The sequence below is a fragment of the Melospiza melodia genome, chromosome 10, assembly GCF_035770615.1.
Source record: "Melospiza melodia melodia isolate bMelMel2 chromosome 10, bMelMel2.pri, whole genome shotgun sequence".
Lineage (NCBI taxonomy): Eukaryota > Metazoa > Chordata > Aves > Passeriformes > Passerellidae > Melospiza > Melospiza melodia.
The window spans coordinates 15,216,061-15,243,173 of NC_086203.1; the positions used below are offsets into that span (position 1 = coordinate 15,216,061).

Consider the following 27,113-nt stretch of genomic DNA (forward strand, 5'->3'; position numbering starts at 1 on the left):
CCTCGGATGCGAGTCTGACAGGAACATCCAGCCTCCTGGGAGAAAAGCAATTTTTCCTTTTATGAAAAGGTCAGCAGCACCATGTGATTTTCCAAGATATATAATCAGTATGCAATGCAAATACATAGAAATGCAAGTGTTTTAGTAGTAAGAATAGGAATTTAACACTGATCCTATTGGATTAGACCAATAGTCTGTCTTGCAGGGGATTTGTCCTGCTCAGGGCTTGGACAAGGGATTCACTGGTGCTTCCAACAAAAAGCACACTGCCTTCTGCAGCCCAGCCACTGGCACTCTTGTAGAGCCACCTAACACCTGTCTGCTGCAGGGAACCAGCCCACCCTCTGAAGAATGCAGCAGGATGCTGTTTAACACCCCTATCAGCCCATGGACTTCCCAGCTTTTAAGGCTTCCTGCAGAAGCAGGCTGTGCAGAATGCTCTGTTTCATACACAAACACTGCTAACACCCAGAAGAAATCTAAGAACTCATTTCTTTAAATTTAATTTTTAAACAAAATCTGACAAACTGAATACCCTTAAATTACTATTAGGGAAAAGGCCACAACCACACAAAATACCCTTTGACTGTACATTGTACTCATGGCTCTGGGAGGCCAGAAATGAGCTGTACTGAAGTGGTATTTTCAAATCTTTGCTCAAGTGCACTTTAACTGACCTATTTTTGTTCTCTCCTTCCCTAGATTTCTTCTACTTTGTTTACCCAGGGCAGGCCAGAGAAGACTCAAAAATTCAAGTCAAGAGTGTACAGAGCATGGTAAACTACTGGAGTGGATAAATTAATGTGAGATGTACAATGGGTGAAAGGCAAGTCTGTGAACAGAGCTGTGAGTAGGGAAAGGATCCAGCTGGGACCCAAGTGCTAGTTCATCAAAGAGAGCTCAGGTGTCTGTGGGAAAGCAGGGCTGATGTTCAGCAGTGAAGGGGATGGAGAAAACTCATCTGAGGAGTGAGAGTGTGTGAGAGGCAGAGGGGAAAGGGAACAGATGTATCAGGGCTCATGTAGCATCCTGTGACCCTGCTGCAGCCTTCCAACAGACTCAGCTTGCTGCTGCATGTCCTGCCTGATGCTCCTGGCTGTGCAGCCCCAGGCCAGCCTGGACAGAGCCTGGGAGCTCCTCCCTGGCACACACAGCAGGGCCCTGGCTGGATGCTCCCACCCCTCCTGAGTGCTCACCTCCACTGCTTCCATCTGGCCTGGCAGAGCAGACCCTTTCCTTGGCTTCTTTCCTTCCTTCCCTGGCTAGCTGTGCTCCAGAAGGGAACCTGCACCACTGCAAACAGCAGCAGCAAGCAGCAGCTTGAATTTCACCCTGCCATTACTTACACTGACACGATGTTGACTGTCCACTTTAGGGACTTCTCTCAGAGCTGTTTCAGGCAGGCCTAGGCTGAGTCATCCTTCCCAGAGAGACAGACCTCAGCTACTCCCACGCCTGTCAAGAGACTGGGTCCTACTCCAAACTCAGCTTGTCAAACTTTCTGCAGGTCATTTCACCTCCTGTTTTTCAACTTCTCCATCTGCAGAAGTGGAGTAGTGACTCTGGCCTTCTCTTTAAAGTGTTGCAATTAAATGCCTCATGTGGAATTTAGGCATTTCTATTACTATCAGAGCAATGTGTGGGTGCCAGATGTTTATTCAGGCCTGCCAGCATCTCTGAATAGCTGCAGTGAAATTCTTTTAAGGACCCTGCTCTGAAGCACTGTCTTTATTATAATGTGTTGACCATTTCTGGCAGCATCCACCAAATGTCAAAGGCTGTAAATTCAGGTGCTGTAAGATCCTTCAGAGACAATCACTCAGCAGGAGTGGGACACAAAGTCTGCTTTGCTATGGAGCATCAGGATCCTGGAACAGAACTGCATCTGAAATGTGCACAACAGTTATGTCCTGTTATACCTGCAAATCCATGTGCCAGTATAAGCCAGGATTTGAGCTTATCACCCCATCTGGTCACATTTTATATAAATGTATCTCAAGGCCAATTAAAAAAAATATAATTAAATTCTTTCTAGGCCAAATGGGTGATTTGGCACGTTGAGAAGTTGTATTTTTAATCTGGAGCTGTGAACCCTTCTATCTTAAGTCCTGAGATGATTGAGTCACTTTAGCAGAGCAGACTAAAAAGTTTCATGCAGTTCCCTGAGGGAGGTGGAACACTTCCACATGCTCAGCTGAACTTCTGCATCTCTGGATGAGGTCTGTGTCAGGATATGAGGGGTCTGTCACTGCATGAAAAGTCCAACACTCCAGGGAATGGAGATTCCTTTCACAAGGCAGGAGGAGTTTTCAACCAGCTGCTCAGCTGGGCTCAAGAGCAAAAAGCATCCTGCAAGGAGAGTTATGTCTGACAGTTGTCAGCTGCTTTGTTTCTGGATGTGCAGAAACCTAGGCCTGTGGAAAGAAGAAAGACCAGAACTTTAAGTCTCACTAGGGACAATGTGCCTCTACCTCCATCCTATAAGAGCAGTAATTTTCCAATGGCAAGAACCCCACCAGAGCAAATCACCCCATCAGAAATGCTCACCTGGGTCAGAATTTCTGACTCAAACACTTGCCAGGCTGTTTCAGAATATCAGAAAGCTGAGATACAACCAGGCAGCCCCTATTTTGTCAAAGACTGCCTTCAGCTGTGAAGCTGCTCTGGGTTCACTCAATACATAAAGGTGCAGGGACATATTCTTCAAAGGACACAAAACCTCCAAAAATGCAAAGGCAAAATGATACTTACTTGCCACAAAAGTCCTTGTGAATGGCACGGAGGGTGAGCAGTAATTCTGGGTGTGCCTGCAGCCAGTGCTCCACCATATCTGGATGCCTGGGATCTACTTCCAGAAACACACTCCTGAAAAGGCACATTTGGGAGCAGAATTGGAGAGATGCACATTTAGGTTGCTAAACTCATGAAAATTAAGATCTTTCTTTCTGTGTGACTCTGACCAGTGCAGGAAATGAAAAGGTCAGTAAACACAGTGCAGTCCAGCAACCCCAAACCAGATAGATCATAGCTGTCCACATAAGATGCAGATCCCAGCTGTCTCCTTCAGGGGAGAAAGTGTTGATCCTGGGGGGAATTCTCATGGTACTGTGTGTGAGGAGCTCAAGTCTTGTATCAAGATGTAATGAGCCCTTCCGAAGCTCACCCAGAGATTCCACCAGCCATCTGCTTCTGAAACCCCCAAAGATTTAAAGGCAGCATTTTTTTATGCTGCAGGAGCACTGAGCACTGGCCTGGCAGCCTGAAGTCTCTCTGTGTATGAGCAGCAAGAGACATGAAGTACACGTCAGAACACACACTCTTCCACAGTAAATGTCTCCATAAATCAGTTATGAAAACAACACCAGCATTTAGGCCTACATAGAACTGACCAAGTAACCTCAGTTAGGGCACCAGTACCGGGCCTGGGCCCTGCAGGGCAATTTCCATCTCTGCCAGACTTTATGACACTGGCTCATTCCCCATGTTCCCTCCTGTGACAAAGCAGAACCACCCCAGCTCACAGGCACAGGGAGTGATGGAGCTGGTTATGGCCTGGGACACAGCAAGAGACACTTTAAGCAGGCTAAGGACACAAGCCAAACCCCATCAAATGCTCTCCTGAGAACACTTAAAACATCCCACACTGAATACTCCCTACAAATTCACCAGGCTAAATACAAGCTGGGTGTGGATCTCATTTCTGGCCTTAAAAAACTTCCACTCCTCAATGAGGGCTTGACCTTATTAAACAAGCAAAAAGAGAAGGAAAAGAAATAGTCTTAAGAAACAACCCCACAGGACCAGTCTCTAATGCTGGGAAATTCTGAGGAGCATCTTCTTCTCTTGTGGTCATGCAAAGCATGAGGAATGAATTCTGCATGCACTATGCCTCTCAATATTCCCATTCTTCTTCTCAAAAGAGCAGATTTTCAATGACCTCTCTTATGGTGGCCAAATGTCAGGAATATTCAATGGGATGTGTGAATGCCCTGGCACATGAACACTACACCCAGACTTTTGGGTATCAGCATGGTGATCTTCAAAATGGATCCCACGTGATAGAGAATAGGAACAATCAGTCTTGAATATTAATCATGGAGAAATTTAACATTTAAGAAACTATCCCTGACTGATCTTCATTTTCCTGGGATATTCAGCATTCTATACTGGTACAACAACGAAATTTCCCCTAATGAAAGGTGGGAGGGAAGTGGGGATCTACATCCACCCTCAAAGAGATGTCCATTGCTTCTCCTTCCATCAGTTACTCGTTTTAGAAAGCTCCCCTGCTTTCTGCACTCTCTTTCTTGGCTGCTCTCTTCCATGTTCTTTTTGTTGTTGCTTTCACCTTCAAAGATTCTCCCTTCACTAATGACCAGGAAATGCCACCAACAGCCAAGGAAAGGCTAACACCAATTTCAAGCTAATTTTGCTTGCACACATGACATTTTAAAAATTATTACTAACTGGGGCAATGAGGGGACAATTGGCAACTAATTTCCCTCTGTTTTGTTTTCATACAGGAAGTACAGAATTTACAGAATGGATGGATAAAAGACGTGAAATTCAAAATATGATAGTGCTTACCCAGAAACCTTGAGAAGAGAAGGAGCCAAAGCCAGAATTGTTTTGATGACTCTCATGCCATCATCTCCCCCATCCAGGGCATCAAGGTCCTCATAGCTGGAGTGTGGGAAGAAAAAGACATTTGACAGCAATTCCTGTGGCCCTTGAGAATGCATCACCCCCCCAAAGAAAGGTGCACCTGCCACACCTGAACTCCAGCACCCCCAAAGCGGGGGATGGCACTCACTCACTTCAGTGGGAAACACAGGGAGGGAGAAGCAGCTACCACTGGGCTGAGAAACCCCACATTCAGCACAAGGAGAAAACATCCCCTGCAGTATTTCTGAAAGTTAGGAGCCAACTGTAGCTGGGATCCAACACATAGGTCTGTTCTCTCTAAGCTGGCCACAGAGCAAGGGTGTTGTGCAGCAAGGGCTTGATTGATCCATGCCAAACAGCAGCTCAGGCTGTGGCTGGCCCAGCAGAGCCAGCTGGGATGCAGAAAGCTCAGCTGCCAGAACCTGCTCTGGTGCACATCTTGTACAGAGGTGGGGACAGGACTTTCTTCTCACATGCATGACAATCAGTTTTGGATTGGGAACTTGCTAATTTCAAACTGTGTACTTCTTCTATTTTAAGAAATCTTCCATGTTGCTTCAGGCATGTAAGCACTATCAAAGCAAGCCTGTGTTATTATATCCCAAATAAACACACCTATTTTGCATGTGTATATTACATTTGCATGCTTTGTGTGCAACTGTGTGTAGTATAGGAAGCAGACAGAAAACCTTGCTTCAAGGAACAGAAGAGGAAAAATCTCTTTGTTTGATTACCAGAGGATTTCTGCATCCAAGGAAGCCATGTCTTCATGGAAAACATATGGGGGGTTACTGACTATGACATCTATGGGGCCCCAGAGCAACAGCTGTTCGGCAGAACCTAGGAAAGAAAAAGAATCACAAGCAGCTCTCAACCACAGCATCTTCCCTATAAGCTCAGTGTAAAGATCCTCCCCAGGAAACTGTCTCCAGGCACATGGAAATGTGTTTGACTCTGCTTTGTGATTATAAAATTTTATCCTATTTCTTTCTGCAATGGTGTGCCTTGCTCCCTGTCTCAGGAGTGCAAGAGTGATACAAAGGAAAGCACAGATGAAGTACCATTTTTTCATATCAAGAGCCTGTTTAACGAAACATGTTAAAAAGCACAGGAGCTTGATGCCCTGGGACTCTGTGCCCACTGGGATCTAAAGCAGCAACCAGAACTCAGAGAGCCCACAAAGGCCTAAGTGGGAGCTTAGACTGGCTGTCCAGGTGAACATCCCTCCTCTTACAGAGCTGCAGCAGGACCTCCAACGAGCTGCAGAGCCAGGGCCCCTCAGCAAAAACAGCAATGGGCTGCTCTCATGCAGACCAGGAGCAGCTCCCTACACTCCTGCTCTGTCTGACACAGGCCAGCCCTGAATCAGAGCTGATGGAACCATGTGAGTGTGGCACTGTCCTTGGGCAGCCTCTTGGCACAGGGCTTTCAGCTCTAAGAGGCAGCAGAGTGTCAGAAAGGTGTGCTAATGAACCCACAGTGCTGCAGCTCCTGCCTCCACAGCTGCTGACAAACAGCCAAGCACTATCCACCTAACTGGACAGGCCCCACCAAGTGCTAGTTTTAACTGGTTTCAGCTGGCTCTGGGGAAGAAAAGCATCCTTTCCTGGTTCAACTAGCCTAATTTCAGGTGAATATGGTGGGGCATTCAATCTAAGCTAAATAGATGGGCTCCCTCTACCATCAATGGAGAGACAGACATGCAGATGTTTATCTAAAGCCTCCATGTCAGCATGGAAGAAATTACACTCTTTATATATTTGCCTCTCCCCAGCAACAGTAAAGAGCACCTGGACGCCCAGCTCAAATACAACCTTGGGACACCTAAACCAGGAACAATTCACTTTCTGATAAAATTAGGGACTTCTGTCAGCTGATCATCTGCCCTGGAAATCTCTGCAGGGAAAAGCTTCACTGGCTCACTTCTTATTGACCTTTTTCTCTATTAACTTCAACACTCTTCTGCTGCCTGCAACCCAGAATGATTCTTTGGCTGCCTCTCATGCCTCCCTCCACCCATCAAAGACAAAAAAGGAAGAAGACAAAGGGGATTATAAGAGTGAAAAGAGTTACTGTGTGAAACATCTTGGTGGATGATGTGAATCCTTTCTTGGAGTTGCAACCTGTAAAATTCCAGATGCAAGATGCAACAACAGAAAGAAGAAAGATTAGGAGGTGTATCTGTGTTCATGAGCAATACATTCTACAAACAGATTATTAAATATTGCACCTCTTATCTGATACACATACATCCACAAATGCCAAGATCCTCCCAGCATATTCTCTCCTCCCACCACAGTGGCCTCACACCCAAGTTCTACTCCCTTTCCCTCAGGAAAGGGAGGGATTCCTGCACTGTGTGCCATGTGCCCAGATGGATCTGGCACTGGGATTGATCCAGTATGACTCATCTGAGCATCCAGAGAGCACAGCTGGGATAAGGGAGCTTTGAAAAGCAGGTAGGATCTAAGCTGGGTTCAGTCAAGCAGTAACACAGCCTATCCTGCTAGCTTCTCTCCCAAGAGCTACAGGGCACCGTGCCAGGGACAAGATCACAAAGACACAACAAAAATATCCATGGAGAAATATTTAGCTCTCTGACACGGCATTTATATTCCCTCATCCACTCTTGAGCCAAGAAGCAATGTTAATAAGCAAGACAATTTTCCCCAGAGGCCAGAGATACAGTTGATCAAGGAGACAAAGATCTGGCCAGCTTTTATTATATCTATGAAAAATTGCAACAGAATTTGGTTTGACACTGACACATTAGGAAGAAACCTCTGCTCCCCATTCTCTGTAACTGGGCTAGGAGGCAAAGGGTAACAGTGAGGTACCAGTTTGGGAAGGGCTTGTTCTTACTCAGCTCTTCAGACTCACACACAAGCTGGGACTTGCAAGAAATGAAGAAATGCAGCCCAGTGCAGCCAGCACCAGAAGTAGTCCCCCCCAATGCTGGCAGCAGCTTGGGAAAAGAGGTGTTTGTGGTAGGGGCCTAGGGCCCAGCAGTTACTGAGGATGTAAATGCAATCTGCAGCTCATTTGACAAAGACTACAGAGACTCAGAACCATAGTGGGATTCCAGCTCTGGGGGTCCCTGTGCTAGTGACATCCAGAATAACCTGACAGAAGAACTAGCTGAGGAAGTGGAGCTCTAGGAAGGACAAGGACAACCTGACAGACATCTCTCTGACTTCAGCACAAGGTGTCTGAGCCAGCAGCTCTGAACATCCATCCTGCCACAGCACAGGTGCCTGAACTGCATGGGATCCAGCAGCACCATTCCCACCAAACCAGGACTGCAGGGAGGATGCTGAGGGACACCAGGCAGCACATCAGAGGAAAAGTGCTACTTGACTGTGCAAGCATTTCTGGAGGAGCAAGGACAGAAACGAGCACAACAATAATGATTGAGGGAGCCAGAGAGAGAAAGGCTCAGGATATACTTGTCCTTAACCTCCTAAGTGACATAAACATTCCTACTTCAGTCCTGAGCTTCCTGAGTGCACAGACAGGGGTAAGAACAGCTACCAAAAACCACTCTGAAAACCCTTGACAAACAGCACGTGAGTACCACTGCTTTATTTAGGCTGCCGTCTTTACAAAGCATGTTCACAAGCCAAAGAAATGCACTCTGGTAAACACAAGCTTTCTTTTTTCCTAAATTGTTATACACTTTGAGAGCTCAACAATTAAACAGTCTCTGGTTTCCAGTGGTGATAAACACGAAACACATGTACAAGTATTGACAACTGCTGGTCTTTCTCAAGCAACAATTATGAAAAAAATGAGTAATATGTGTTCTTGTACCTATGTGCATTCTCCCTGGTGAGATCCACAGCAGCCTCCTCTTTGTCCATGGCTATGACTCTGCTCTGGAACAGAAAAAAAAAACAAATCCACCAAGCAGGTGTTATAACATCAAGATTCCTGAGCAGACATGCTCTGCCAAACATGCAAGACCAAAACTGCCGAGAGACTGCTCACTCTTGGCTCCTGACAGGAACAGCTCCTGAGGAATGCATGCGGGGCATAGCTGGGATCACAGTGATGTGTGTGAAGCACTAAGGTGACTGGAGCTCTCTGCAGCACAGCCAGCAGCCCACCAGAACAGACAACAACAGAGCCACAGTGACTCACCTCACTGACCTCTCACTGCTCCTGGCAGGGTGAGACTCAGCACCCTGGCCAGTCTGGGCAAGGCACAGACTGCTGGAAGGTCATGTTGGTGGATTTATCCTTCCTAGCACAGACAGGATCCCTCCTGACACTAACACAACCACTTGGACACAGGTTCTGGCATTTTCCATCTGTTATGCAGACACCTTTTACCCAGTTATTCAACTGCAGTCCTTAAACAGATTCACTGCCTGTATTGACTGCATGTCCTTGACAGTGTGTCAGGCATTTAAAAGTTCTCCAGCATAATGGTAAGAGACAAGGCTCCACAAAGAGAGATTTGTTTGACCTTCAATTCCACCTTGGGAAAACCACAGACAAAGGCCTACCTTGCTTTTGCTGTGCTTGATGTTTTTTTTAAGCACAGATGTTGGTAGGATTTACACAGAGGACACATGCTTGAAGAACCTGCTTGGCATTTGGAGATGATGGAGTGATTTGCCATCACTCCTAAGGGGATTAATTTCATGGTCCCAGGCCAGCACCCACACACATGAAGCTCACCCTTAAGGTGAAGGGCACAGCTGAGACCATGAATGAAAAACTGCTGCTGTTTTCTCAGTACCTTAGTGCCAAATTCTGCCTCAAACACTAAGGAGATTACCCAGAGTGTAACTCCACTTAGCTGTCAGTGTGGCTACCGCTAATTCTAATCAGTCAAGGCTCCTTATTTCCCTGGGTACAGCAGTTTGGGCTGGGAAAGGACTGTCATGAAGAATTACAGAGACAGACTGACACAGCTCTTTAAATTAACAAGCAAGGAAAAGAGCATGAAGCTCTTCTCCCAGCTCAGGAAATCAGAGCAATTATACTCTGAAGTCATGAAGCTCAAATATTAACCTTCTCAGGTCACTGGGAGGAGGAACACCCCTTCCATTAGAGGCATCAACCTCTAATTCTTACACAGCAGGGCTTATACTTCTACAAGAGGAGGGGCTGGCCACAGCAATTCTCATTCTAGAGAAGGAACTGCCTGGTCTGCAGTTCTCAGGAGAGGGGAATATTTTTCCCTTGACCACAGACAATGAGATCTTGGATTCCTTTCTCATTTTCCTGACCAAGAGTATCTCCATAAACCTGTTACACACCACAAGAATCAGGGCAAGAAGGGCTTTGGGCACCCAGATCTCAGTCCCCTCCTGGCTTTTTTTGACTCTTGGGTTGTTACTAGGGAACAGAAAACTACAAAAACATGTGGTTTGGCAGTTGTGGCAGTGAGATTTGCTTGTCTTTTTGATCCCAAGTACTGACACTGCTATGGTAAATCCCTTTCCTATATCATTTAGTCTTCAGTTTCCTAGAGACCAGATCTTCTGATTCACAGCAAGGTGGTTTTTAGAGATGACTGCCCCATAAATTCAACAAATAGAGTGTGTGCCCATGTCTCAGTCCAGGTTAGTATCTTAAACCAACACCCACCATGCTTCAAGGTAAGGTGATTATTAGTGAGCTGCAGCAGCTCAAGAATGAGCACTTCACTTATTTCATTCTGATTATGCCTTTGCTATTCCTGCAGACAGATGGGGACAGGGAGAAATTCCCAAATATCCCTCCTCTACCTAGCAGGAACTTACAGAGCCTGTCAGAGACTTTGTGAGCTGCCAAGGTGCCTTCAGAGAAGTTTGTGACATCTCAGTGAAGATCAGCAGAGTGGGATTGTCCTCTAACACAGGCATCTATTGCACCAGGAGCACTGAAGGGAGCTCACCTGTGGCAGTTTACAGAGCAGACTCAGAGCAATTGCTCCAGAGCCACAGCCAATTTCCAGGATCACAGGATGAGGAACAGGAACTGGGAAACAGAGGGCTGAATTCTCACATTTCTGAAATTCTTCCTCCACAACTAAAGAGACAAGGTCCTAAGAAAACAAACAAACAAAATTACTAAGGGAGCTGTTTTGACTCACACCTTTGTGATCTGAAGACTGAAGTTTAAATTTCTTGACTCTGTACCCAATGTATTTTTGTTGCTAATTTTAAAAACAGATGGTAGTAATGGAACTGACATGCCAGAAGTCACTTCAGCTCCATCTGCCTCAAGAGTGCTTTGATTAGTGACCAAATCCTCAGGATACAATCTCCCACAGATCCTCTGAAATCTTCTAGCACTGTTGGGAAAAACAATAACCAGACAGCTGGAGCACATTATCTTCTGCAACACCATTTACTCCAAGATTTTGGCTTTCAGAAATTGTAAGCTTCAAAATTCAAGATTTCTACACAGTCTCAGTACAGTAGGTGACCAGGAGGCAGTTGCACAGCTCCTGATAGCATCTGAACCAATCCAACCTGCAGATGAAAAGTCAAGGCAATGAGTTACTTAATGATCCAATGAGCAGCTCCCTGCATGGATTTCAGATTGGAGTGGAGTCCTACTACATTTTGTTGCTATAAAGTCACATGGAAAAGATTTTTATCCATGCTCCTGGATCTGTATGCAGTTCTGCCATGTCTGCCTCCTCCCTCACGTCAATCTTTTCTTTTTTAAATCCCTTTGCCATGTTATATAAAATCCAATACAGCAGGAGAGGTCTCAAAGATTTCTAAGGTTTGTGAAAATGAGATAAAAGAGAAAACACTCATGTGCCTCCCTCTGACTGCAGCATGAACTTCCTTTGTTATTCACTGGAGAAAACTGTAAGATGGAAACCTTATGAACACTCTGAGTGCATCAACAGCTCAGCAGTGCCCTCAGCTCCATCCCATCCTTGTGCTTCCAGGGCACAACAGCACACACAGGCCTTCTGCCCTAGGTGTTCCCTAGGATCTCTACTTGAGAGGGCTGCTCTTGGATCTCTCCTGTAAATCCAGAAAGTTTAACAACATTTACAAAAAATAACTGGCATAAGCTGGAATGTTTAAAAGGAACAAGTCCTGGCAGGCAGGTCAGCTTCTCTGTTAGTTTACAATGGTTTTTGTCAGGAGCCTGAACTGGACAGGCTTGTGCATAAGGGCAGAAGCCTCTCCTTGGATCTCTCATCCTCACTGGGGTGCAGAAAAAGAGATGCCTTGTGCAAAGCTGCAGTACCTCTGAAGAGATTCACACATCCTTCAGGACAGGCCACTCCACATGTGCAGTAAGTGGGAAGGGAGATGCAAACAGGTACAAAAAAGAAGCATTCAGGTAGATGAGCTTTGCTGAACCATCCCTGGAGCAGGCAAGTTTGGAGACTGATATCTAAATATACTCAGCCAGGGATGAGGAGCCACATGCCCTTCCCTGGTCACCATGTCATTACTGGCATTGCCCTCATATGGGAGTTTTTCCAAGAGCCTCCAAAATCCCAAATTCCTCACTGCTGCTGTGGGATTCCTCCCTAGACAATCATGGATGAAAACAGTCTCACAGGCTCCCAGCCTAGAGGAAACTATTACAGGACTCAGACAGCAAAAGGGAAAAATAAACACCTGAGCTCCCCACTTCTGTGAGAAGAGGCTTTGGCCATTCAAACAGCTCCAGATGAATCAGCCTGAAAAGACTCAGGCACTGCAGACAGCCAGAGGCTGCAGCCACAGCTTCCTTTGGCAGAGCAGGTGGGGTGCTGAGGATTCCAAGACCACAGAAGAAAAGGCACACAAAAAATTCAGCTTGGCTATTAAATCACTTCTTTAAATACCAGCCATTTCTGGACACTTACAAACATTTCCTGGAAATCTCCACAGTAACTCAGAACCATCTGTTCCCAGAGTAGCACAAGTTACTGATTACAAATGTCCAAATACGACTTCCATACACTAGGACTATTCTAACCATTTATTAACTTCCTTAAGGTTTCTCATTAGTAATTTCAAGCTTGATGGGTTTGAATGGAATGCCTACTCTACACATTCCACAGTGAAAGCATTTTAGTGTGCTTGCCAAAGCTCCCATTTAAACATGACTGATTTCAGGTTTTACCACACAAAATACAAATAAAATGGGACATTGATATCACTTAGGCTTTGAGTCCTGCTTTCTGACTGCCTTACCTCATTGTCTTGATTATTTCTTTTCAATTCTTACTGAGGCAAAGGCTGGTTTTCTCATAATACACATTTACCATAATAGTGCAAAAGTATAAGACATAAAAAATAATGGGACAACCTAAAGGAATGGCATCATTTTCCAGACATTAGTACCTCACTACAATAAAAAGCTGAATAATTATTTTCAACCTGATTGACTAGCAAAGAAGATGTATTCTAACTGGCAATCAGGAAAATCCAGCAATCATGACACAGAGTATGTCCAGTCATCCCACTCCCATTGCCACTAGGTTTCAGGAATGATTAAATTATCAAAAATGGCTTTGAAACCATATTTATCAGATTCTTCCCAGTATTTTTCACCTTCTAGCAAATGACCCAGCCAAAATCTGAACTTCTCCAATCACACTATCACCTCCAAAATATCACCACTGGAAATTGATAAATTACAGCACTTTGCAGAACACAGCAGAGCCCCTTTCAAGTCTCATCTTGGGAGATGAAGTATTTCTGGCTGAGTATTACAGTGTTCATACAAAGACTACAAAATAGACAAGTCAGACATTCCCAGCCTTTGCACAAGAATCCTACTGGAACCACAGTGAGGGAAAAGCAACAAAGAGGCTGATGGTGCTAAAAAGAGGTGCCTGGGAGTGGCACAGAGAAACTGGGACTGGGACAACTGCAACTGGCCAAAGGCTGGGATCTTGACTGAGGAGGATAACCCATGTCTTCTCAGACTGAACAGATTCAGAGCACAAAACACCTGCTAATGCAATGCCAACATTACCAAAAAACCATTTTAACCATCAGTTTCATCACCAGCTTTGAAGGCTGAGATATGAAGTTACAGAAATTCCAGTGGGAAATAAACAAAAACACTTTGTGACCCAATTCCATATTTGCTCACAGCATGCTAATCACTGGATAGAATGAACTCTCAATTGTGGAGTTATTAACTTTCAAATTATTGCTTACAGTGTGAGTCATTATTGTCAGTTACAACGAACCTACAACAAAAAAAATTCTGTCAACCAGTACTACAGGTACTGCAGAACTACTTTCATCCTGGAGCCTGGTATCAGACACGTGGGTATCAGTGTCATAATTGTGTCAGAATGGGGAAATGAACATTTTGAAGAATTTTTCTCCTCTAGTCTTTGCAAGAAGCTCCTTCCTGCAGCAAAAGTCAGTTTTGGAAGGAGTGAAGGGACTGAATGGCAAACAGACAGAACCAGAAAGAACCTAAAATCCTCTGCCTGCTTTTGCTAGCAATGGCAGCAAGGTGAAAGGGAAAGAAGGTCCCCTACATGGTTTGGGCAGCCTCATGATGGAGCTGGTGACACCTGCACATTTCATTCCATACACAGGTGAGCAGAGGTGTTGAAACAGCCAGGAGAAAGAGACAGAAGTCACATGGAAAAGTGGATTCAGTAGCCCCTTGAAGTTTTTCCTTGAAGCAAATCTTATGTATGGCCATAAACTAAAACACAAGAAGTTTCAGCTCAACATGAGGAAAAACTTCTTTACATTGATGGTGACAGAGCACTGGAACAGCTGCACAGGGAAGGCACAAAGTCTCCCCTTTGGAGATGTTCCAACCCCACCTGGACACATTCCTGTGTCACCTGCAGCAGGTGACCCTGCCTTGGCAGTGGGACTGGACTGGATGATCTGCAGAGGTTCCTTCCAACCCCAATTGTTCTGTCATTCTGTGATTACCCTGTGCTTACATGTACAGGGGACACAAATATTTGCTTCTCATGCTACCTAACTTCCAGCACTCAAGAGGCTCTTAAGTTTTTGTCCCTTAGCCAAACCATTCAAATGCTGTTCTCACCTTGTGGTTCCAGGAAATCTTGCTTCACTGCCAGATTCACCCTAAGTTCACATTGTCCTTTATTTGGGCTCCACCCCCCACCTTCTCTTTGAGTGCAACAAATGCAACACTTTGTGAACACCTCCAGCTTCCCCTGAGCCTCTGCCTCACCCTTCCACCCACAAGTGTGGTTCCCCAAGGCCCCCAGCACCCTCTCTGCTCTCACAGGCTCTTGGTGTCACCTCTGCCCTGTGGCCAGGGCTCTGGGTCACTGCATTTCTTGGAACTGCAGCTGCACAAAGCAGTGAGAGGCCAGGGGCTGCCAGCACCCAAAGCACAGAGGCTGCACAGCTGCAGCCCAGGCAGAAGCAGCACAGGCTCAGCTGGGTTCCAGCCCTGAGACAGTCAGGAGGAGGCAGCAGAGGCTCCTGGGCTCAAGGCTGGCTGCAGAGCCGAGCACAGGGACAGAGCTGAGGGGATCCTCTACTCCAGCCCAGCACCTGGGAAGGGCCCATCAGATGTTTTTGCCATCAAAAAGGACAAACTAACTAAATAAAACAAGAGGAAGTGAGGAACAGGAAAGGCAAGGGTGGAAGTCACAAACTGCTACTGCATTCCCAACAAACACCCTTTTTCCGTGCCCCAGGGGAAAGCAGGGAAGACAAAGTTCCAGGGGTAAGAGCCAGGGTGGCAGGAGATTCTAAATTCCCAGGTCACTAAGCTGAAGAAGGAAAGCAAAAAAAACTCAGAAAAACCCTGATAACCTTCTCTCTGTTCTCTCTCACTTCCTGGGAATGTTTCACTTATCTGTGCGCTTTCCAGAAACTTCTATTCTCAGAACCCAGGACTTTCCATAGAACCTGATCTGATATTAACCCAATCACCTCTCCCATCTTGTTTGCCCAGTTGGCTCCCAATCAGCACATGACAAACACCAGGAAGCCAAGCTGGAAACCCAACTCCATGGCAATGGCCCTAGAAAATCCCTGCCAGTCCCACTTCCAAAACCAAGCCATCAAACCAGCACTGCTTCATGGCAGGCAGGGCTTTTGTCCTGGGCTCTTCTGCCTGGCACTATAGCAGGAAGGAGAAAAATCACAGAATATTCTGAGCTGGAAGGGACCCACGAGGATCACTGAGCCCAGCTCTGAAAAGAATGGCCCATGTGGGGATCAAACCCATGGAAGTCCCACTATAAATGGATGGGAATCAAAGCACCTGAGTAACTCCAGAGGAGCCACTGATGCTGAGAGAAAGGGTGGCTTTAGGCATTGGCAATGACACACAAGCATGTCAAAGCACACCCAGTACTGAGGAAGGGGTTTGGCTTTGGTCACACAGCAGCTGCTCCTGATGTCAGGGCACATGCCACGTGCTGCTTCATCTGCTGGAGCAGAGGCTGTGACAGCACCCAGGAATGACTCTACCAACAGGCAGCAACCCATCTGTGCTCGTGCCCAAGAGAAATCACCACAGCTGTCACATCTAAATTTAGCCATGCCTGGGGGCAAGAGTGGATCCAAGTTGCTGTGTACTGCCCATACCTCAGGTGTCCAGCACTGAGCTCTAGCCAGGCACACCTCTCCAGATCAAAGGAGGTTTCCTTTGCTTTCTCTGCAGATACAGGTACTGACCACTGCCAGACACAGCATCTGGACAGAAGCACAAGTCTAGCTTGCTAATCTCTAGCTCTAGTTACTTGGATGTTTGAAAAGAGCTTGGGGGAGGAAAAGGATTTTTCTCCCCGTCATGAGGGAATCTGCTCAAGTCCCATCTGTCACAGCCATTTTAAAGCTTGTTTTTCTCCAGTTTTAGTCCTACTTCCTGCTTTCACTGCTGATGAGCTACAGGACTCCCTGGAAATGCATGGAAACAGGAGGCTCTTTCAATCACAATAGGGAGATTAAACCCCCCCAAAAATACAGGCATTAATAACAGGGAGCTCTGTGAGAAGGCATTAGAAAAGTCTATATAAGTTAACCTGGGGGACAGGCTTGTGCATGACTTAAAAGAACAGCTGCTGCTTTCCTTGTCTTCAGAACAAATTTTAGCTTTAAATTTCCATTTTTTGTCTGTCCTGAAAATCACCAGCTTGGAAGAAATTCTCTGCACTAGCAGAGTCTTGTTTTCTTCATAGGAAGCCAGCAGAAACTACCACCACAGTTCATCTTGGCCAGTCAGCCAGGAACAACCCTGTTCTTCCATCATTTCCTTTTGAACAAGAAGAAATCTGTCTGGGGAAAACATTCTGTCCTGATTTTCAAGTGGCCAGCAACAGACTCTTGCTATGCTGTTTCAGCATTTAATTACACTCTCTGCTGAGATGTGCACCTTTTCTTCTGCCCTGCATTTATAGTGCTTATTATACACTTGTCTGTGACCAGAGAGACTTCAGTTTTCAAATTCCTGCTGTCTGTGCCAGATAATTTACCCCTAAGCTTGTCTCTGATGAGCTACACACTCTTCAGCAACAAGGCAGACTTTTTCAACCTATTAATCCACACAGTGTTTTTTCTCCAAATCTAATTTTCCACTTCTTCCTCAAGCAGCCAGTAACATAACTGGACATAATAGTTCTGCAGCTATTCCACTACTGCAATACTCATTATTTGATGCTGCTACGTGCACGTGGCATTCCCCTGTCCCACATGCAAGGATCCCAGCACCCACTGGGCAGCAAAAAGTGGGTGTTCCTGGTCAGCCCATATCCCTGAGACACTGGCAATCCCAAATCTTTCTCCAAGCCCTTCTGGCAGCACAAGTGCCTCAGCCACAAGGCACAGGCTGCTTTACATGATCCTTGTGCCTAGCTCAAAGGGCAATTCCAATTGCTCTGCTCCCTTTGTGACCTCCATTCCCCAGCCTCTGTGCCACAGCCCACCTGCAGAAAATATTTTTCTCCTCCAACACACGGATGAAGTATTGTCTATCATATGGGCAAAATCTGATCTGTGAGGCCACAACAGCAATGCTCCATCTTTAGCACATTTGCTTACAGGTCTATTTTGACAGATAGCAGATAATTTTTGATTTATTAAATAATGCTTTACTGTATTTATGTTTAATATGCCTTATACAAGTCTACACATCTCTCAAGAAAGGGCCTTAAGCTATGTCAAGACAGGGCACTATTACCCTTTTCACCTCCCAGACTGGGAAGCCCATTACACAGAAAGGGGATGCAGCCTTCCCTGGAAGAGACAACTGCTCAGAGGCAAAACTATGAAAAAAGCCAATCTTCTGACTTTTGATTAATGGCTGTACTCACTAGACAGTGTGACCTTCAGACCTTTCCAAGAAGTATCCATCTGTGGTAAAGAAATTACAGAAATGAAAGGACATTTCTGAATCAAAGGCTTCCTTTCAGCACTGATTGGAACAGAAAATGTGTCACTGCTTTGACATAAAACACTGGAGAGAGAAAGGACCCACCTTGCAATCTGTTTATTTGCATATACAGGTCAGGAAAAGAAAACTCTCCCTTCTCTGTGTGCTGGACCTTCTTGAAAGTTCAATGATTATGTTTATCTAGAAGTTAAACTTCATTAAAGGTTTCTCTGAGCCAATCTTTGACTAAAGTGTTTTCACAGAACACCCCACACAATGAATGCCATTCCACAGGCAGGTGCAAGTAAACAGCATTGACTTCAGCTTTCAAGCATGTAATTATAGAAAAGAAACAACTTGTTTTGGGAAACAAACAAAAGAGCTTAAAAATCACAGGTGGAAAAAGAACAGACAGAGACATAACTAAAAACTACAAATGCTGTAGTGAATTATTTAAGTGTTATACAGTAAAAACGAAAGTTTTTCCTGTATGCTTAAACAACCAGGCAGCACCGAAGCAAAGAATATACTTTTCCCACCTACAACACAAGATTTGCTGTCACATGATGCCAGGGAGGTTAGACACAGACAGACTCTAAAGAGGATTAAACAATCAGTGGGGGACAGATCCATTAGCAATCACGAAGCAGGATGGCCCCAAATCCAGCTTTGGCTAAGAACACTCCTTAACTGCTGACTGTCAAGAGAAGAAGGGACCCTTCCCCACCCACCTTTTCTCTTGGCATTTCGTTCCCGCCATCTGCTATAGGAGCTATCAATAGCTGCAAAGCACAAACGATGGCCATTTTTTCCCCACTGAGCAATTAAGCCTGTTCAGAACCATGAGAAACCCCGGGATAACGGCTGGGAAATGGAACAATCAGGAACTCGCAGAGCGTGAGCCTGGAGCGCCCTCTGGGGGTACGAGGCGGGCGTGCCGCGCATCCCACACCCCTCCCTGGAGGCGGCCTGACCGAGCCAAAGCAGGACCAGAGAGCCTGCAGCCACCCGCGCAAGAAAGGAATGACATATCCACGGCTGGTTCAATACTCCTCCTCTTTGTCCTGTTTCTCCCAAAGCAAGAACTTAAACTTCTTGCAAAAAAGCAAAATTTTCAACTTCTAAAATTTTAGAAGTTCAAAAAAATACTTGCTTCGTATTGACCTTGGGAAAAGGTCTTTCTTCTCCATTACTAGTGAGGGAGCAGTGTTGAGAGAGGGATGCCTTGACATTACAATAATCACCTAACAAAGATAACTCATTGTGCACACCCCATAGCTTTGGTTCAAACTTCCCCAGTGCAGGAGCCTGGCTCTGGTGCCACGGGAGGAAAGGTGGGAGGATGCTGAGTTCCAAAGGGCCTCCCAAACCCACTCAGCACTCTCAGCAGCCAGTCCAAAGCTTTCCTCCCAGAGCCTGACTAGGACCTGCTCTTTCCCTGCTTCTGGCTGCCTGTCCCCTTCCAGCCAGATTCCCATGGAGCAGCAGAACAAAGCCACATGTGCTGCACAAACATTCCCACAGGGGGAGAACAGGAGAGGGCTCAGCTACCAGAGAGAACCAAACAGATCACATGGGGGCAAATTTCACACAGGACAGACTGAGGCAGACAAGGGAGCTTCTCTCTCTGCGTGTGTCTCTGTCCCCAGGCCTGAAACAATGCTCGTGGTTTGGGTCATGCTGTGTTTAATTTCATGCCACTACCAAGGAGCAAGAGTCATAAAACCCTGCTGTTGCAACCAGAGAACATGTGTGTCATAAACATGGCTTCCCTTCTCCTCAGACTCAAACCAACACACAGGAGCACCTGCAGAAGCTACAAACAGAAAATTAGGAAGAAAATTTTGAAGCTGCCTGTGTATCTGCACTGAGTCAGTTTAGGGAGTCACATTTTCTCAGCCAGAAACAAGACACGTGGCTTGTGTGTGCAGCCACAGATAAACTTGAACCTTGGATAACAATTAACTGCTTCCTAAAGAACAGAAATTATCTGGTGAAAAGTTTCAGCACTGCTGCTTTTAATAACACTGCAGACAAATTCTAAACAAAAGGTAAGCAACAGATGCAAAGAACTTTAACATTTCTGAAAGCAGGTACTTGCACTGCAGTTTTCAAGTCCAGTGAAGGCTGAAAAAAATTACTCTGATGAAACAAAACACAGACAAAGCCCAACCCAAACCCATCACACAAAGTCAGAAATTACCAGCCTTTCTTCCAGCAGAAGGAAAGGATCTGGACACCACTTTGTGCACAGGTTACACACAGGACACAGCTCCTGGAAGCAGCACCAGTCTACAGCCATGTCCTGCCAGGTGCTGCTCAATAGCTGGATTTGGTCCCCATGGCTCTCCTGTCACAGGAACCTCCCCAGCACATCACAAGCAAACTCTCCACTGCCCACAGAGTTCCACTTCTGAATCATTATCATGAACTTCTGGTCTTCTGCAATAAATGTGCTAAAAATGTGCCTTCATAGTAAGTTAAGTGACACAACAAATAAAGTTTTGCCAGAGACAAGTCTGGGTTAAGCTGTTTACAGTCCATTTTTGCACCAGGGTATGTTCAGTAGTTTCAAACACAGCACACCAGTTTGGGCCAGCAGAGATGCTTTTACAAAAATCAGGCATCTGGGCTCAATTAACAACATTCTCAAGCACTGGCCAGCCCAGCTTCCACCCCACACAATAGGTCTTTGTTTTGAGCCTGGCACTGCATGGGGTGAAGAACCAGAGCACAACTCCAGAGGAAGCCTCACCAGAAGATATTTTGACTTGCAGAACATACAAGTTTTCCCTGATTTCAATGCTCCCTTTGCATCCATGAACTAATTGGGATTTGGAGGTTGGAAATACTCTCTTGGATCATCCAGAGCAGAAATACTGTTGACAATAACAAAGGCGACCATTGCTGGCTCCAACTGGCAAAATTATTCCTTGGAGTTCCATCTCCAAACTCAATCACTACAGAATGATCAACCCCATCCAGGCAGAGAGCTCCCAGCTTCTCTGGACACAAGTGTCAGCACTATGATTTAGGGCCCAGAAGATTCTCCATGAGGTGCTGCTCATGTCCCACACCAAACCAAGACTCTGGTTCTAAATATTCTTCCTCTCTGTGATTTGAGAGGATGTCTATGCTGTAGCTGTGCTGATTCCCACTAAATGCTCTGGAACCTCCTCATGGATTTCTTTATAGAATAGAACCCTTTTCTTAAAAGGGCACAACAGAAGCACAGGTTGTCTTTGTCCTTAAATTTCTGTTTAACTTTTGCAGATTACAACAGGTAAATAACTGAAGAAAGAACTACTAGACTGAAACAGGTTTAAGTTTCTGGGACTCATCTCCACTTCATCTCCAGAAGTTAACACAGGCTCCAAAGGAAAACAAATTCTCAGAAGGTAAAAAAACCCCTAAACCAATCCAAAATAAAACCAAACAAAACCTCACCTTGTAAATCCTAAGCTTCCTGAGGACTAGTGAACAAAAAGGTTTCCTTGCTAGGATGGCCCATGTGCTGAAAGTGAAACTAGGCTACTGTCAGGACAAGTGTCACCACGTAGATCTTAAGCTCTTCCATAGCAGTAGGAATGCTGGGGAACACGGGAGTTTTAACTTGGTCATGTATGGCTCTCCTTTGCATTCTTATGACTGACAGTCACATTTAGTTCCAGCCCAGCTCAGAACTTACCTTTCAGTTTCCTGTATTTGTCCAGAAACCACCATGGAGCCATGAGACAGAGGGTAGCTGCCACTTCCTACCAGCCAGCACATGGACACTCAGGCTCTCTGGATTGCATTACTGTTTTCCTGCTATTGCAGGGTTCTGCTGGCAACCTCTGGACCATGTTTAGATTCCTGTACACTCTAAGCCACTGGGATATAGCAATAGATGTTTTGAACTTCTCAGGAGTCCTTACTATAGCAGAACTAAGGAAAGCAAAGCCACATCCTTCCATCAATTGCAATTGATTTCTGTGTAATTAGGAGATACATCAGCTTGCAGCATCCCTTCCTCTGAGGCAGGAGGCAAAGGTTACTAGCATCAGCTCCAGATCACAAGCTTTGAACCACCCCCATTCTAAAAGAAGTGGAGTGATGTGATTTCCTCGTCACTGCAGCCTCACAGCACACAGGATGCCTTCAGAGCAACGCCCTGATTGTATCGTGCCATGTACCTCACACATCCAAGCCCGCCCCCACCACATTCCCCACATCCATACCTCTGTTTCAGGCCGTGGAATAAACACTGGGGGTCTCATCTGCAGGGTCAGCTCCTGGAAGTCCCACTCTCCAAGCACGTACTGCACTGGCATCCTGCAGCGGGCAAGGGGAGCGTGAGCGCTCAGGGGCTGCGCTGGGTGAGCGGAGGCGCTCCCATGGCACCCTGCTTTCCTCCCTGCTCACCACAGCCCTGCCCAGGGCCAGCAACTGCATCAGCAACGTGCATGTGCACACTGAGGGAGCAGGGCAGCTCCCTGCCCACAGCCCAGTCTGCCACACTGAGGGAGCAGGGCAGCTCCCTGCCCACAGCCCAGTCTGCCACACCGAGGGAGCAGGGCAGCTCCCTGCCCACAGCCCAGTCTGCCACACTGAGGGAGCGGGGCAGCTCCCTGCCCACAGCCCAGTCTGCCACACTGAGGGAGAAGGGCAGCTCCCTGCCCACAGCCCAGTCTGCCACACTGAGGGAGAGGGGCAGCTCCCTGCCCACAGCCCAGTCTGACATCAAGCACTGGAACTGGGAACTACAGGTCAGTCAGCCTCACCTTGGTACTGGAGAAAGTGAGGAACAGAGAGTCCTCAAGGCTGTGTCCAAACATGCCAAGGGCAGGAAGGTGACTGAGACTGATCAGCACAGATGCACAAAGGGGAAATCACTCCTGAGTGAGCTGATAGTCACCCATGACACAATGACCAGTCTGATGTATCAAGACCAGATCCTGACCTTCCCTGGGGTTCTGACACTGTCTCCCATAACATCCTCATGTACAAGTTGATGCAGTACAGACTGGATAAATGAGGTGGGCTGGAAACAGAATAGTCAGGCTTGGAAGGCTGATTTCAGCAGCACAAGCCTCAACTGAAGGCTGATTTCCAGTGGAGTACCCCAGGATCAATATCCCACCTTACTGGTCTGGCTGAAGGGACAGAGCCCCCTTGGCAAGCCTGCAGTGACAGAATTAATTGGGAGGAGTAGCTAACAGGCCAGATGGGTGTGCAAATTTTCAGAGAGACCTCTGGAGAAATGGGCTGACAGGAATCTTATAAAAATCAGCAGGGAGTAATATGAAATCATAAACTGGGGAGGAATAACTCCATGCACCAGTACAGGCTGGGGCCTGACCAACTGGACAGTGACCTTGCAGGTGGATAAGCTGTGCCCCTCATTTGAATCACCATGAGAGACCACCAGAGCACAGCTGACATGTGAGCTGCCTCCCTCTCCTGCCTTTCTCCTGGCTGCTTTAGGCTGAAGGAAAGCCCTCCAAAGGAACAGGTACAGGACGATGCTCCTACCTTTGGAGCCGCTTGTGGCTCAGCTGCTGGATTTGCTCCTGCTGCAGTGCTGTAAGTGGAGTGTGGAGGCTTTTGGAATCCAGGCTCTGAAACTGAAGACAAAGTCACTTTAAAACCTGCCCACCTGTGCCACTGGAGGGTCCTCTGCCACGGGCATCCTCAGGGTGACACAGGATGCTGGCAAACACAATTGCCTGGGACTGCTAGAAACCAGCTGGACAGCCATCAGAAGAATTTATCTGCATGTTTAAAAACAAATCTTTACTACTGTTCTTCTGCTACTTTTTGGGGTTCACAAGAACAATTAAAATTAGGAATCACTTCATCAGGCAAGTGAGGGTGGATGTTTATGTTACACTTCAGAGTCTGCAAAAGAGATCCCTGAGTGTTCTACTGGCAATAACACACTACCCCTCACCCTCTCTGCCATCTAAGGGAGGATAAGTTGTTCTACTTACTCTAAATGAGATAAAAAGGCATGAGATTCAATTAAAATGGAGAAGCAAGAAGCACATACAGATCTTACTCTTTTCCTGTTACTTAACTGTTTTTGCTCCCAGGACAAATGACACAATATACTGACTGGATTCTCGTGCTTCAGGGATCCCGTTTGTCTCGAACTCCTTCTGCCAATAGTTGACCATATCAGTGGCAGTCACGAGCCCAGGTCCTGCACTGCAGCTGTGCCTCAGAAACAACTGCTTTGGACTGAGCACAGCACCTTTCCTTGGAGTCCCCAGTCCTGGCACACACTGGGCTGGGAGGCTCAACAACTTCCTGAGCAGTGGATGGGTGAGGCAACTCATTGTGGTGAAGTTTCTGAAGTTTCTGGCTTCCACACCTGTTCCTCGTTGCCACCTACTGATCTGTCAGTGCTGAGATTCACCTGGTGCTACCACAGGTCACTGGCTAAGCACCAGCTGACCACAGTCCGTGGGTTCTCCACAGGACAGCACTTGCAGCTCTTCTGGGCTAAAAAACAAGGCAAGAGAAGAGTGTGAGTTCCTTGGGATACTAAATAACAGGTTCCCCTCTGACAGAATGCAGAGTGCTTGCCCTAATCCCAGCCCACAAGGACAAAGCCAATTACACCGTACCAGTAACAAAGGACTATGCCCAAAAAAGACTCTTGTGCCAGCCAACCAGCCAAGCCCTGCTTCTTCCCAGAGCTGCCACCTCCAGAGGTCAGAGGCCAGTCTGTGCCCATGGCAGGGCAGAAGTGAGCTGCCCACACACAGGCACAGCTCTGCTGCCCGCCCTGGGCCCCAGAAAGCCACTGACACACCGACCTTCAGCTCCAGTCCCTGGCTCTCCACCCCACAGGTAGGTCACCCTGGTGTCCCTGGAGGAAGACCTTCAGTCTCTCCTAGATGATTTCTTTTATTCCTCTCTCTCTTCATAAACCACAAGTCAGAGGTTGGCAGAGATGCTCACAGAAGACCTGGACTTCATGGATCAAGGGTGTTTTACACTGTTACCATCCCCAGAGGGCAAACAAGGGGGACAGAGCCAGAGCTGAACTGCTAAAAGCACATACATAACACATACATAGCACAACATAATAGAGGGAAGAGAAACACTTGAAAGATGGAAAGGTCAGAAGGGGCAAACCCTGCTAGAGGGAAGTCGGTCTCCTAAAGGAGAGAAGAGGCAGAGCCAGACAGAGGGGGAATAAAAACAAACAAGATGACTGCAGGAGACAAAGGAAATGAAACCTTACAAAACAGCTGCTGCATATCACACTTGGAACTGTTCGAGACAAACAGAACAACAACCACATTTTCCTGCTGTGATCCATGAGAAATGAGGGCCCCTCTCTTTTCTGACTCACAGTCCCTGGAGCAACTATGGCTTTCCCTGAGCACTCACTGCCATTCCTCTATTGATGGCTGCTTTTCAACACTGTCTCAGAGAGGCCACAACCTCCTCTACTCCAATTTCTCCCAAAAACCATCACACAAACAACTACTGAGCAGCTGGCAGCTGCCCCCTAGGAATGCTGCTGCAGGGAAAGCTGGAGAGACCAACTGGGCTCCAGCCTGGCAGGCACTGGCACCACAGTCCTGCTCCTGCTGCACAGGGAAACCCTGGCACAGTCAGGCCTCCACTGCCCTCCTCTGTAAAATCAAACACAGCCCAGGGAAGCAGCAGAAGGAATACCCTGCAGCGAAGATCTCCAGATTGTCTTACCTGCTCCCTCCTGGCAAAGGGATGGATGCTCCAAGAGCCCAAGGATCCCATTTTTACCATCTGTGTTACATTCAGCAGGCAGACAAACAGCCCCCATGAAAATGTGCCTTTATGTAAGGTCTGTCAGCTACAGTATCTATTTGGGAAGCTTCCCACTGCAAGGCTCTATTTACTGCTACAAGAGAAACACTAAAAGAATAAAACATTACCAACCATTACTGTTCTAAGGGAGGCAGAGAAGACTTTAATTGGCCGAGGCTGAAACAATTTGCACAGAAATACAGAACTGCTGGGGTTAGAAGGGACCTTTGGAGATCATCCAGTCCAATTTCCCAACCAAGGAAGGTGACACACAAACACGGCCAGGTGGGTTTAGTGTATCTCCAGAGAAGGAAACTGCACGAGCCCCCTGAGCAGCCTATTCCAGTGCCCTGCCATCTTCAGCATAAAGAAGCTCTTCCTAATGTTGAGGTGAAACTTCTTGTGTTTTACTTTATGGCCAGTACTCCTCATCCTGTTGCTGAGCATCACCCTCTTGACAAACTCCTTTGAGTACTTATATTAACGAGATCCCCCCCTCACTTTTCTCTGGACTAAACAGGCTCAGCTCCTGCGGTCTCTCCTCATAAGATACGTACTTCAGACCTTTCATCTTTGTTGCCCTCTGCTGGATCCTCTCCAGTGGCTCCTTGTTTTGTCTCCCTTAATAAAGGAGACCAGCTACTTATGTAAAATCTCTGCATGCTACTTGTTGGTACAAATACTTCTTGGTACAAATACCTGTCCAGTACACAGGGAGGAAGCAATTTCCCTTTCCCCTCTGCAGTTCCGTGGTTTTGTCCTTTCAGCCCCGGCTCCCTCTCCCTGTAGCCTCACACGTGCACAGGCGGCTGTGGGAAGGCCCGGCCACTCGCACTCTTGGCCCTGCCCCACTCACAGGCTCGAGCAAGGGCTGGAGCTCGCAGTGTCCTAGTCCCGTTCCAGCTGCTGGCAGTGTCCGGCTGAGCCGGCACCGAACAGCCCCACGGCCACACCGGGGAAGGCAGCCCAGCCAGGAGCTGCCGACCCGAGGCGGCGAACGAGCCTTATGAGCAGCGCCGGTAGCGCAGGCGGCTCCTTCTCCAGCCTCTCAGCTCTCCCTGCACATGAAACACCACGAGCACGGCCGGGGCTCCCTTCGCCTGAGGGGCGACAGTGGGCCCGAGGCTGCTCTGAGGGGAGCGCGCGCACAGCGACGCCTCACCTCAGGGCTCCCGGCGCGGCCGGGGCACCGCCGGCTCCCTCGGGGGCGAGAGCCCAACCGGCTCCCAGTGGGGCTGGGGGCACAACCGGCTGCTTCGGGAACGGGGACCGGAGCCGGGGCAGGGGCCGGCACTGTGGGCAGCCGCCTCCCGTCCCGAGGCAGGGCCGTGAAGGAGCAGCCGCGCACGAAGCCGCTCCCGAGCGCACCGCCG

The 27,113-nt window shown here is 47.2% G+C and overlaps 1 protein-coding gene across 2 annotated transcripts; it reads right to left on the minus strand.

Annotated features, from left to right (window-relative positions):
* Positions 1 to 84: 84 nt before the first annotated feature.
* On the minus strand, positions 85 to 27,067 carry HEMK1 (HemK methyltransferase family member 1). Of its 2 annotated transcripts, none has more exons than XM_063164509.1 (11): positions 26,903 to 27,067; positions 24,015 to 24,441; positions 23,470 to 23,561; positions 22,176 to 22,269; positions 10,553 to 10,702; positions 8,476 to 8,540; positions 6,739 to 6,788; positions 5,400 to 5,505; positions 4,588 to 4,683; positions 2,752 to 2,865; positions 85 to 2,414 (listed from the first exon to the last, which is right to left on the minus strand). In XM_063164509.1, the coding sequence occupies exons 2-11, from the start codon at positions 24,273 to 24,275 to the stop codon at positions 2,378 to 2,380; spliced, it is 1,065 nt and encodes a 354-aa protein (XP_063020579.1). In that variant the 5' UTR covers positions 24,276 to 24,441; positions 26,903 to 27,067; the 3' UTR covers positions 85 to 2,377. The 2 variants fall into 2 exon arrangements, with proteins under 2 accessions (XP_063020579.1, XP_063020580.1); XM_063164510.1 differs by lacking the exon at positions 26,903 to 27,067 and adding an exon at positions 26,440 to 26,594.
* Positions 27,068 to 27,113: the final 46 nt, after the last annotated feature.

Excerpts from the sequence above, each read along its gene's own strand:
- HEMK1 (XM_063164509.1), bottom strand. The coding sequence starts at position 24,275 with ATGAGTTGCCTCACCCATCCACTGCTCAGGAAGTTGTTGAGCCTCCCA. Across the intron at positions 10,703-22,175 it reads TTCCACGGCCTGAAACAGAG|GACCTTGTCTCTTTAGTTGT; the intron begins GTATGGATGTGG and ends TTGTTTTCTTAG. Across the intron at positions 2,415-2,751 it reads CACAAGGACTTTTGTGGCAA|GCCTAGGTTTCTGCACATCC; the intron begins GTAAGTATCATT and ends TTCTTTCCACAG.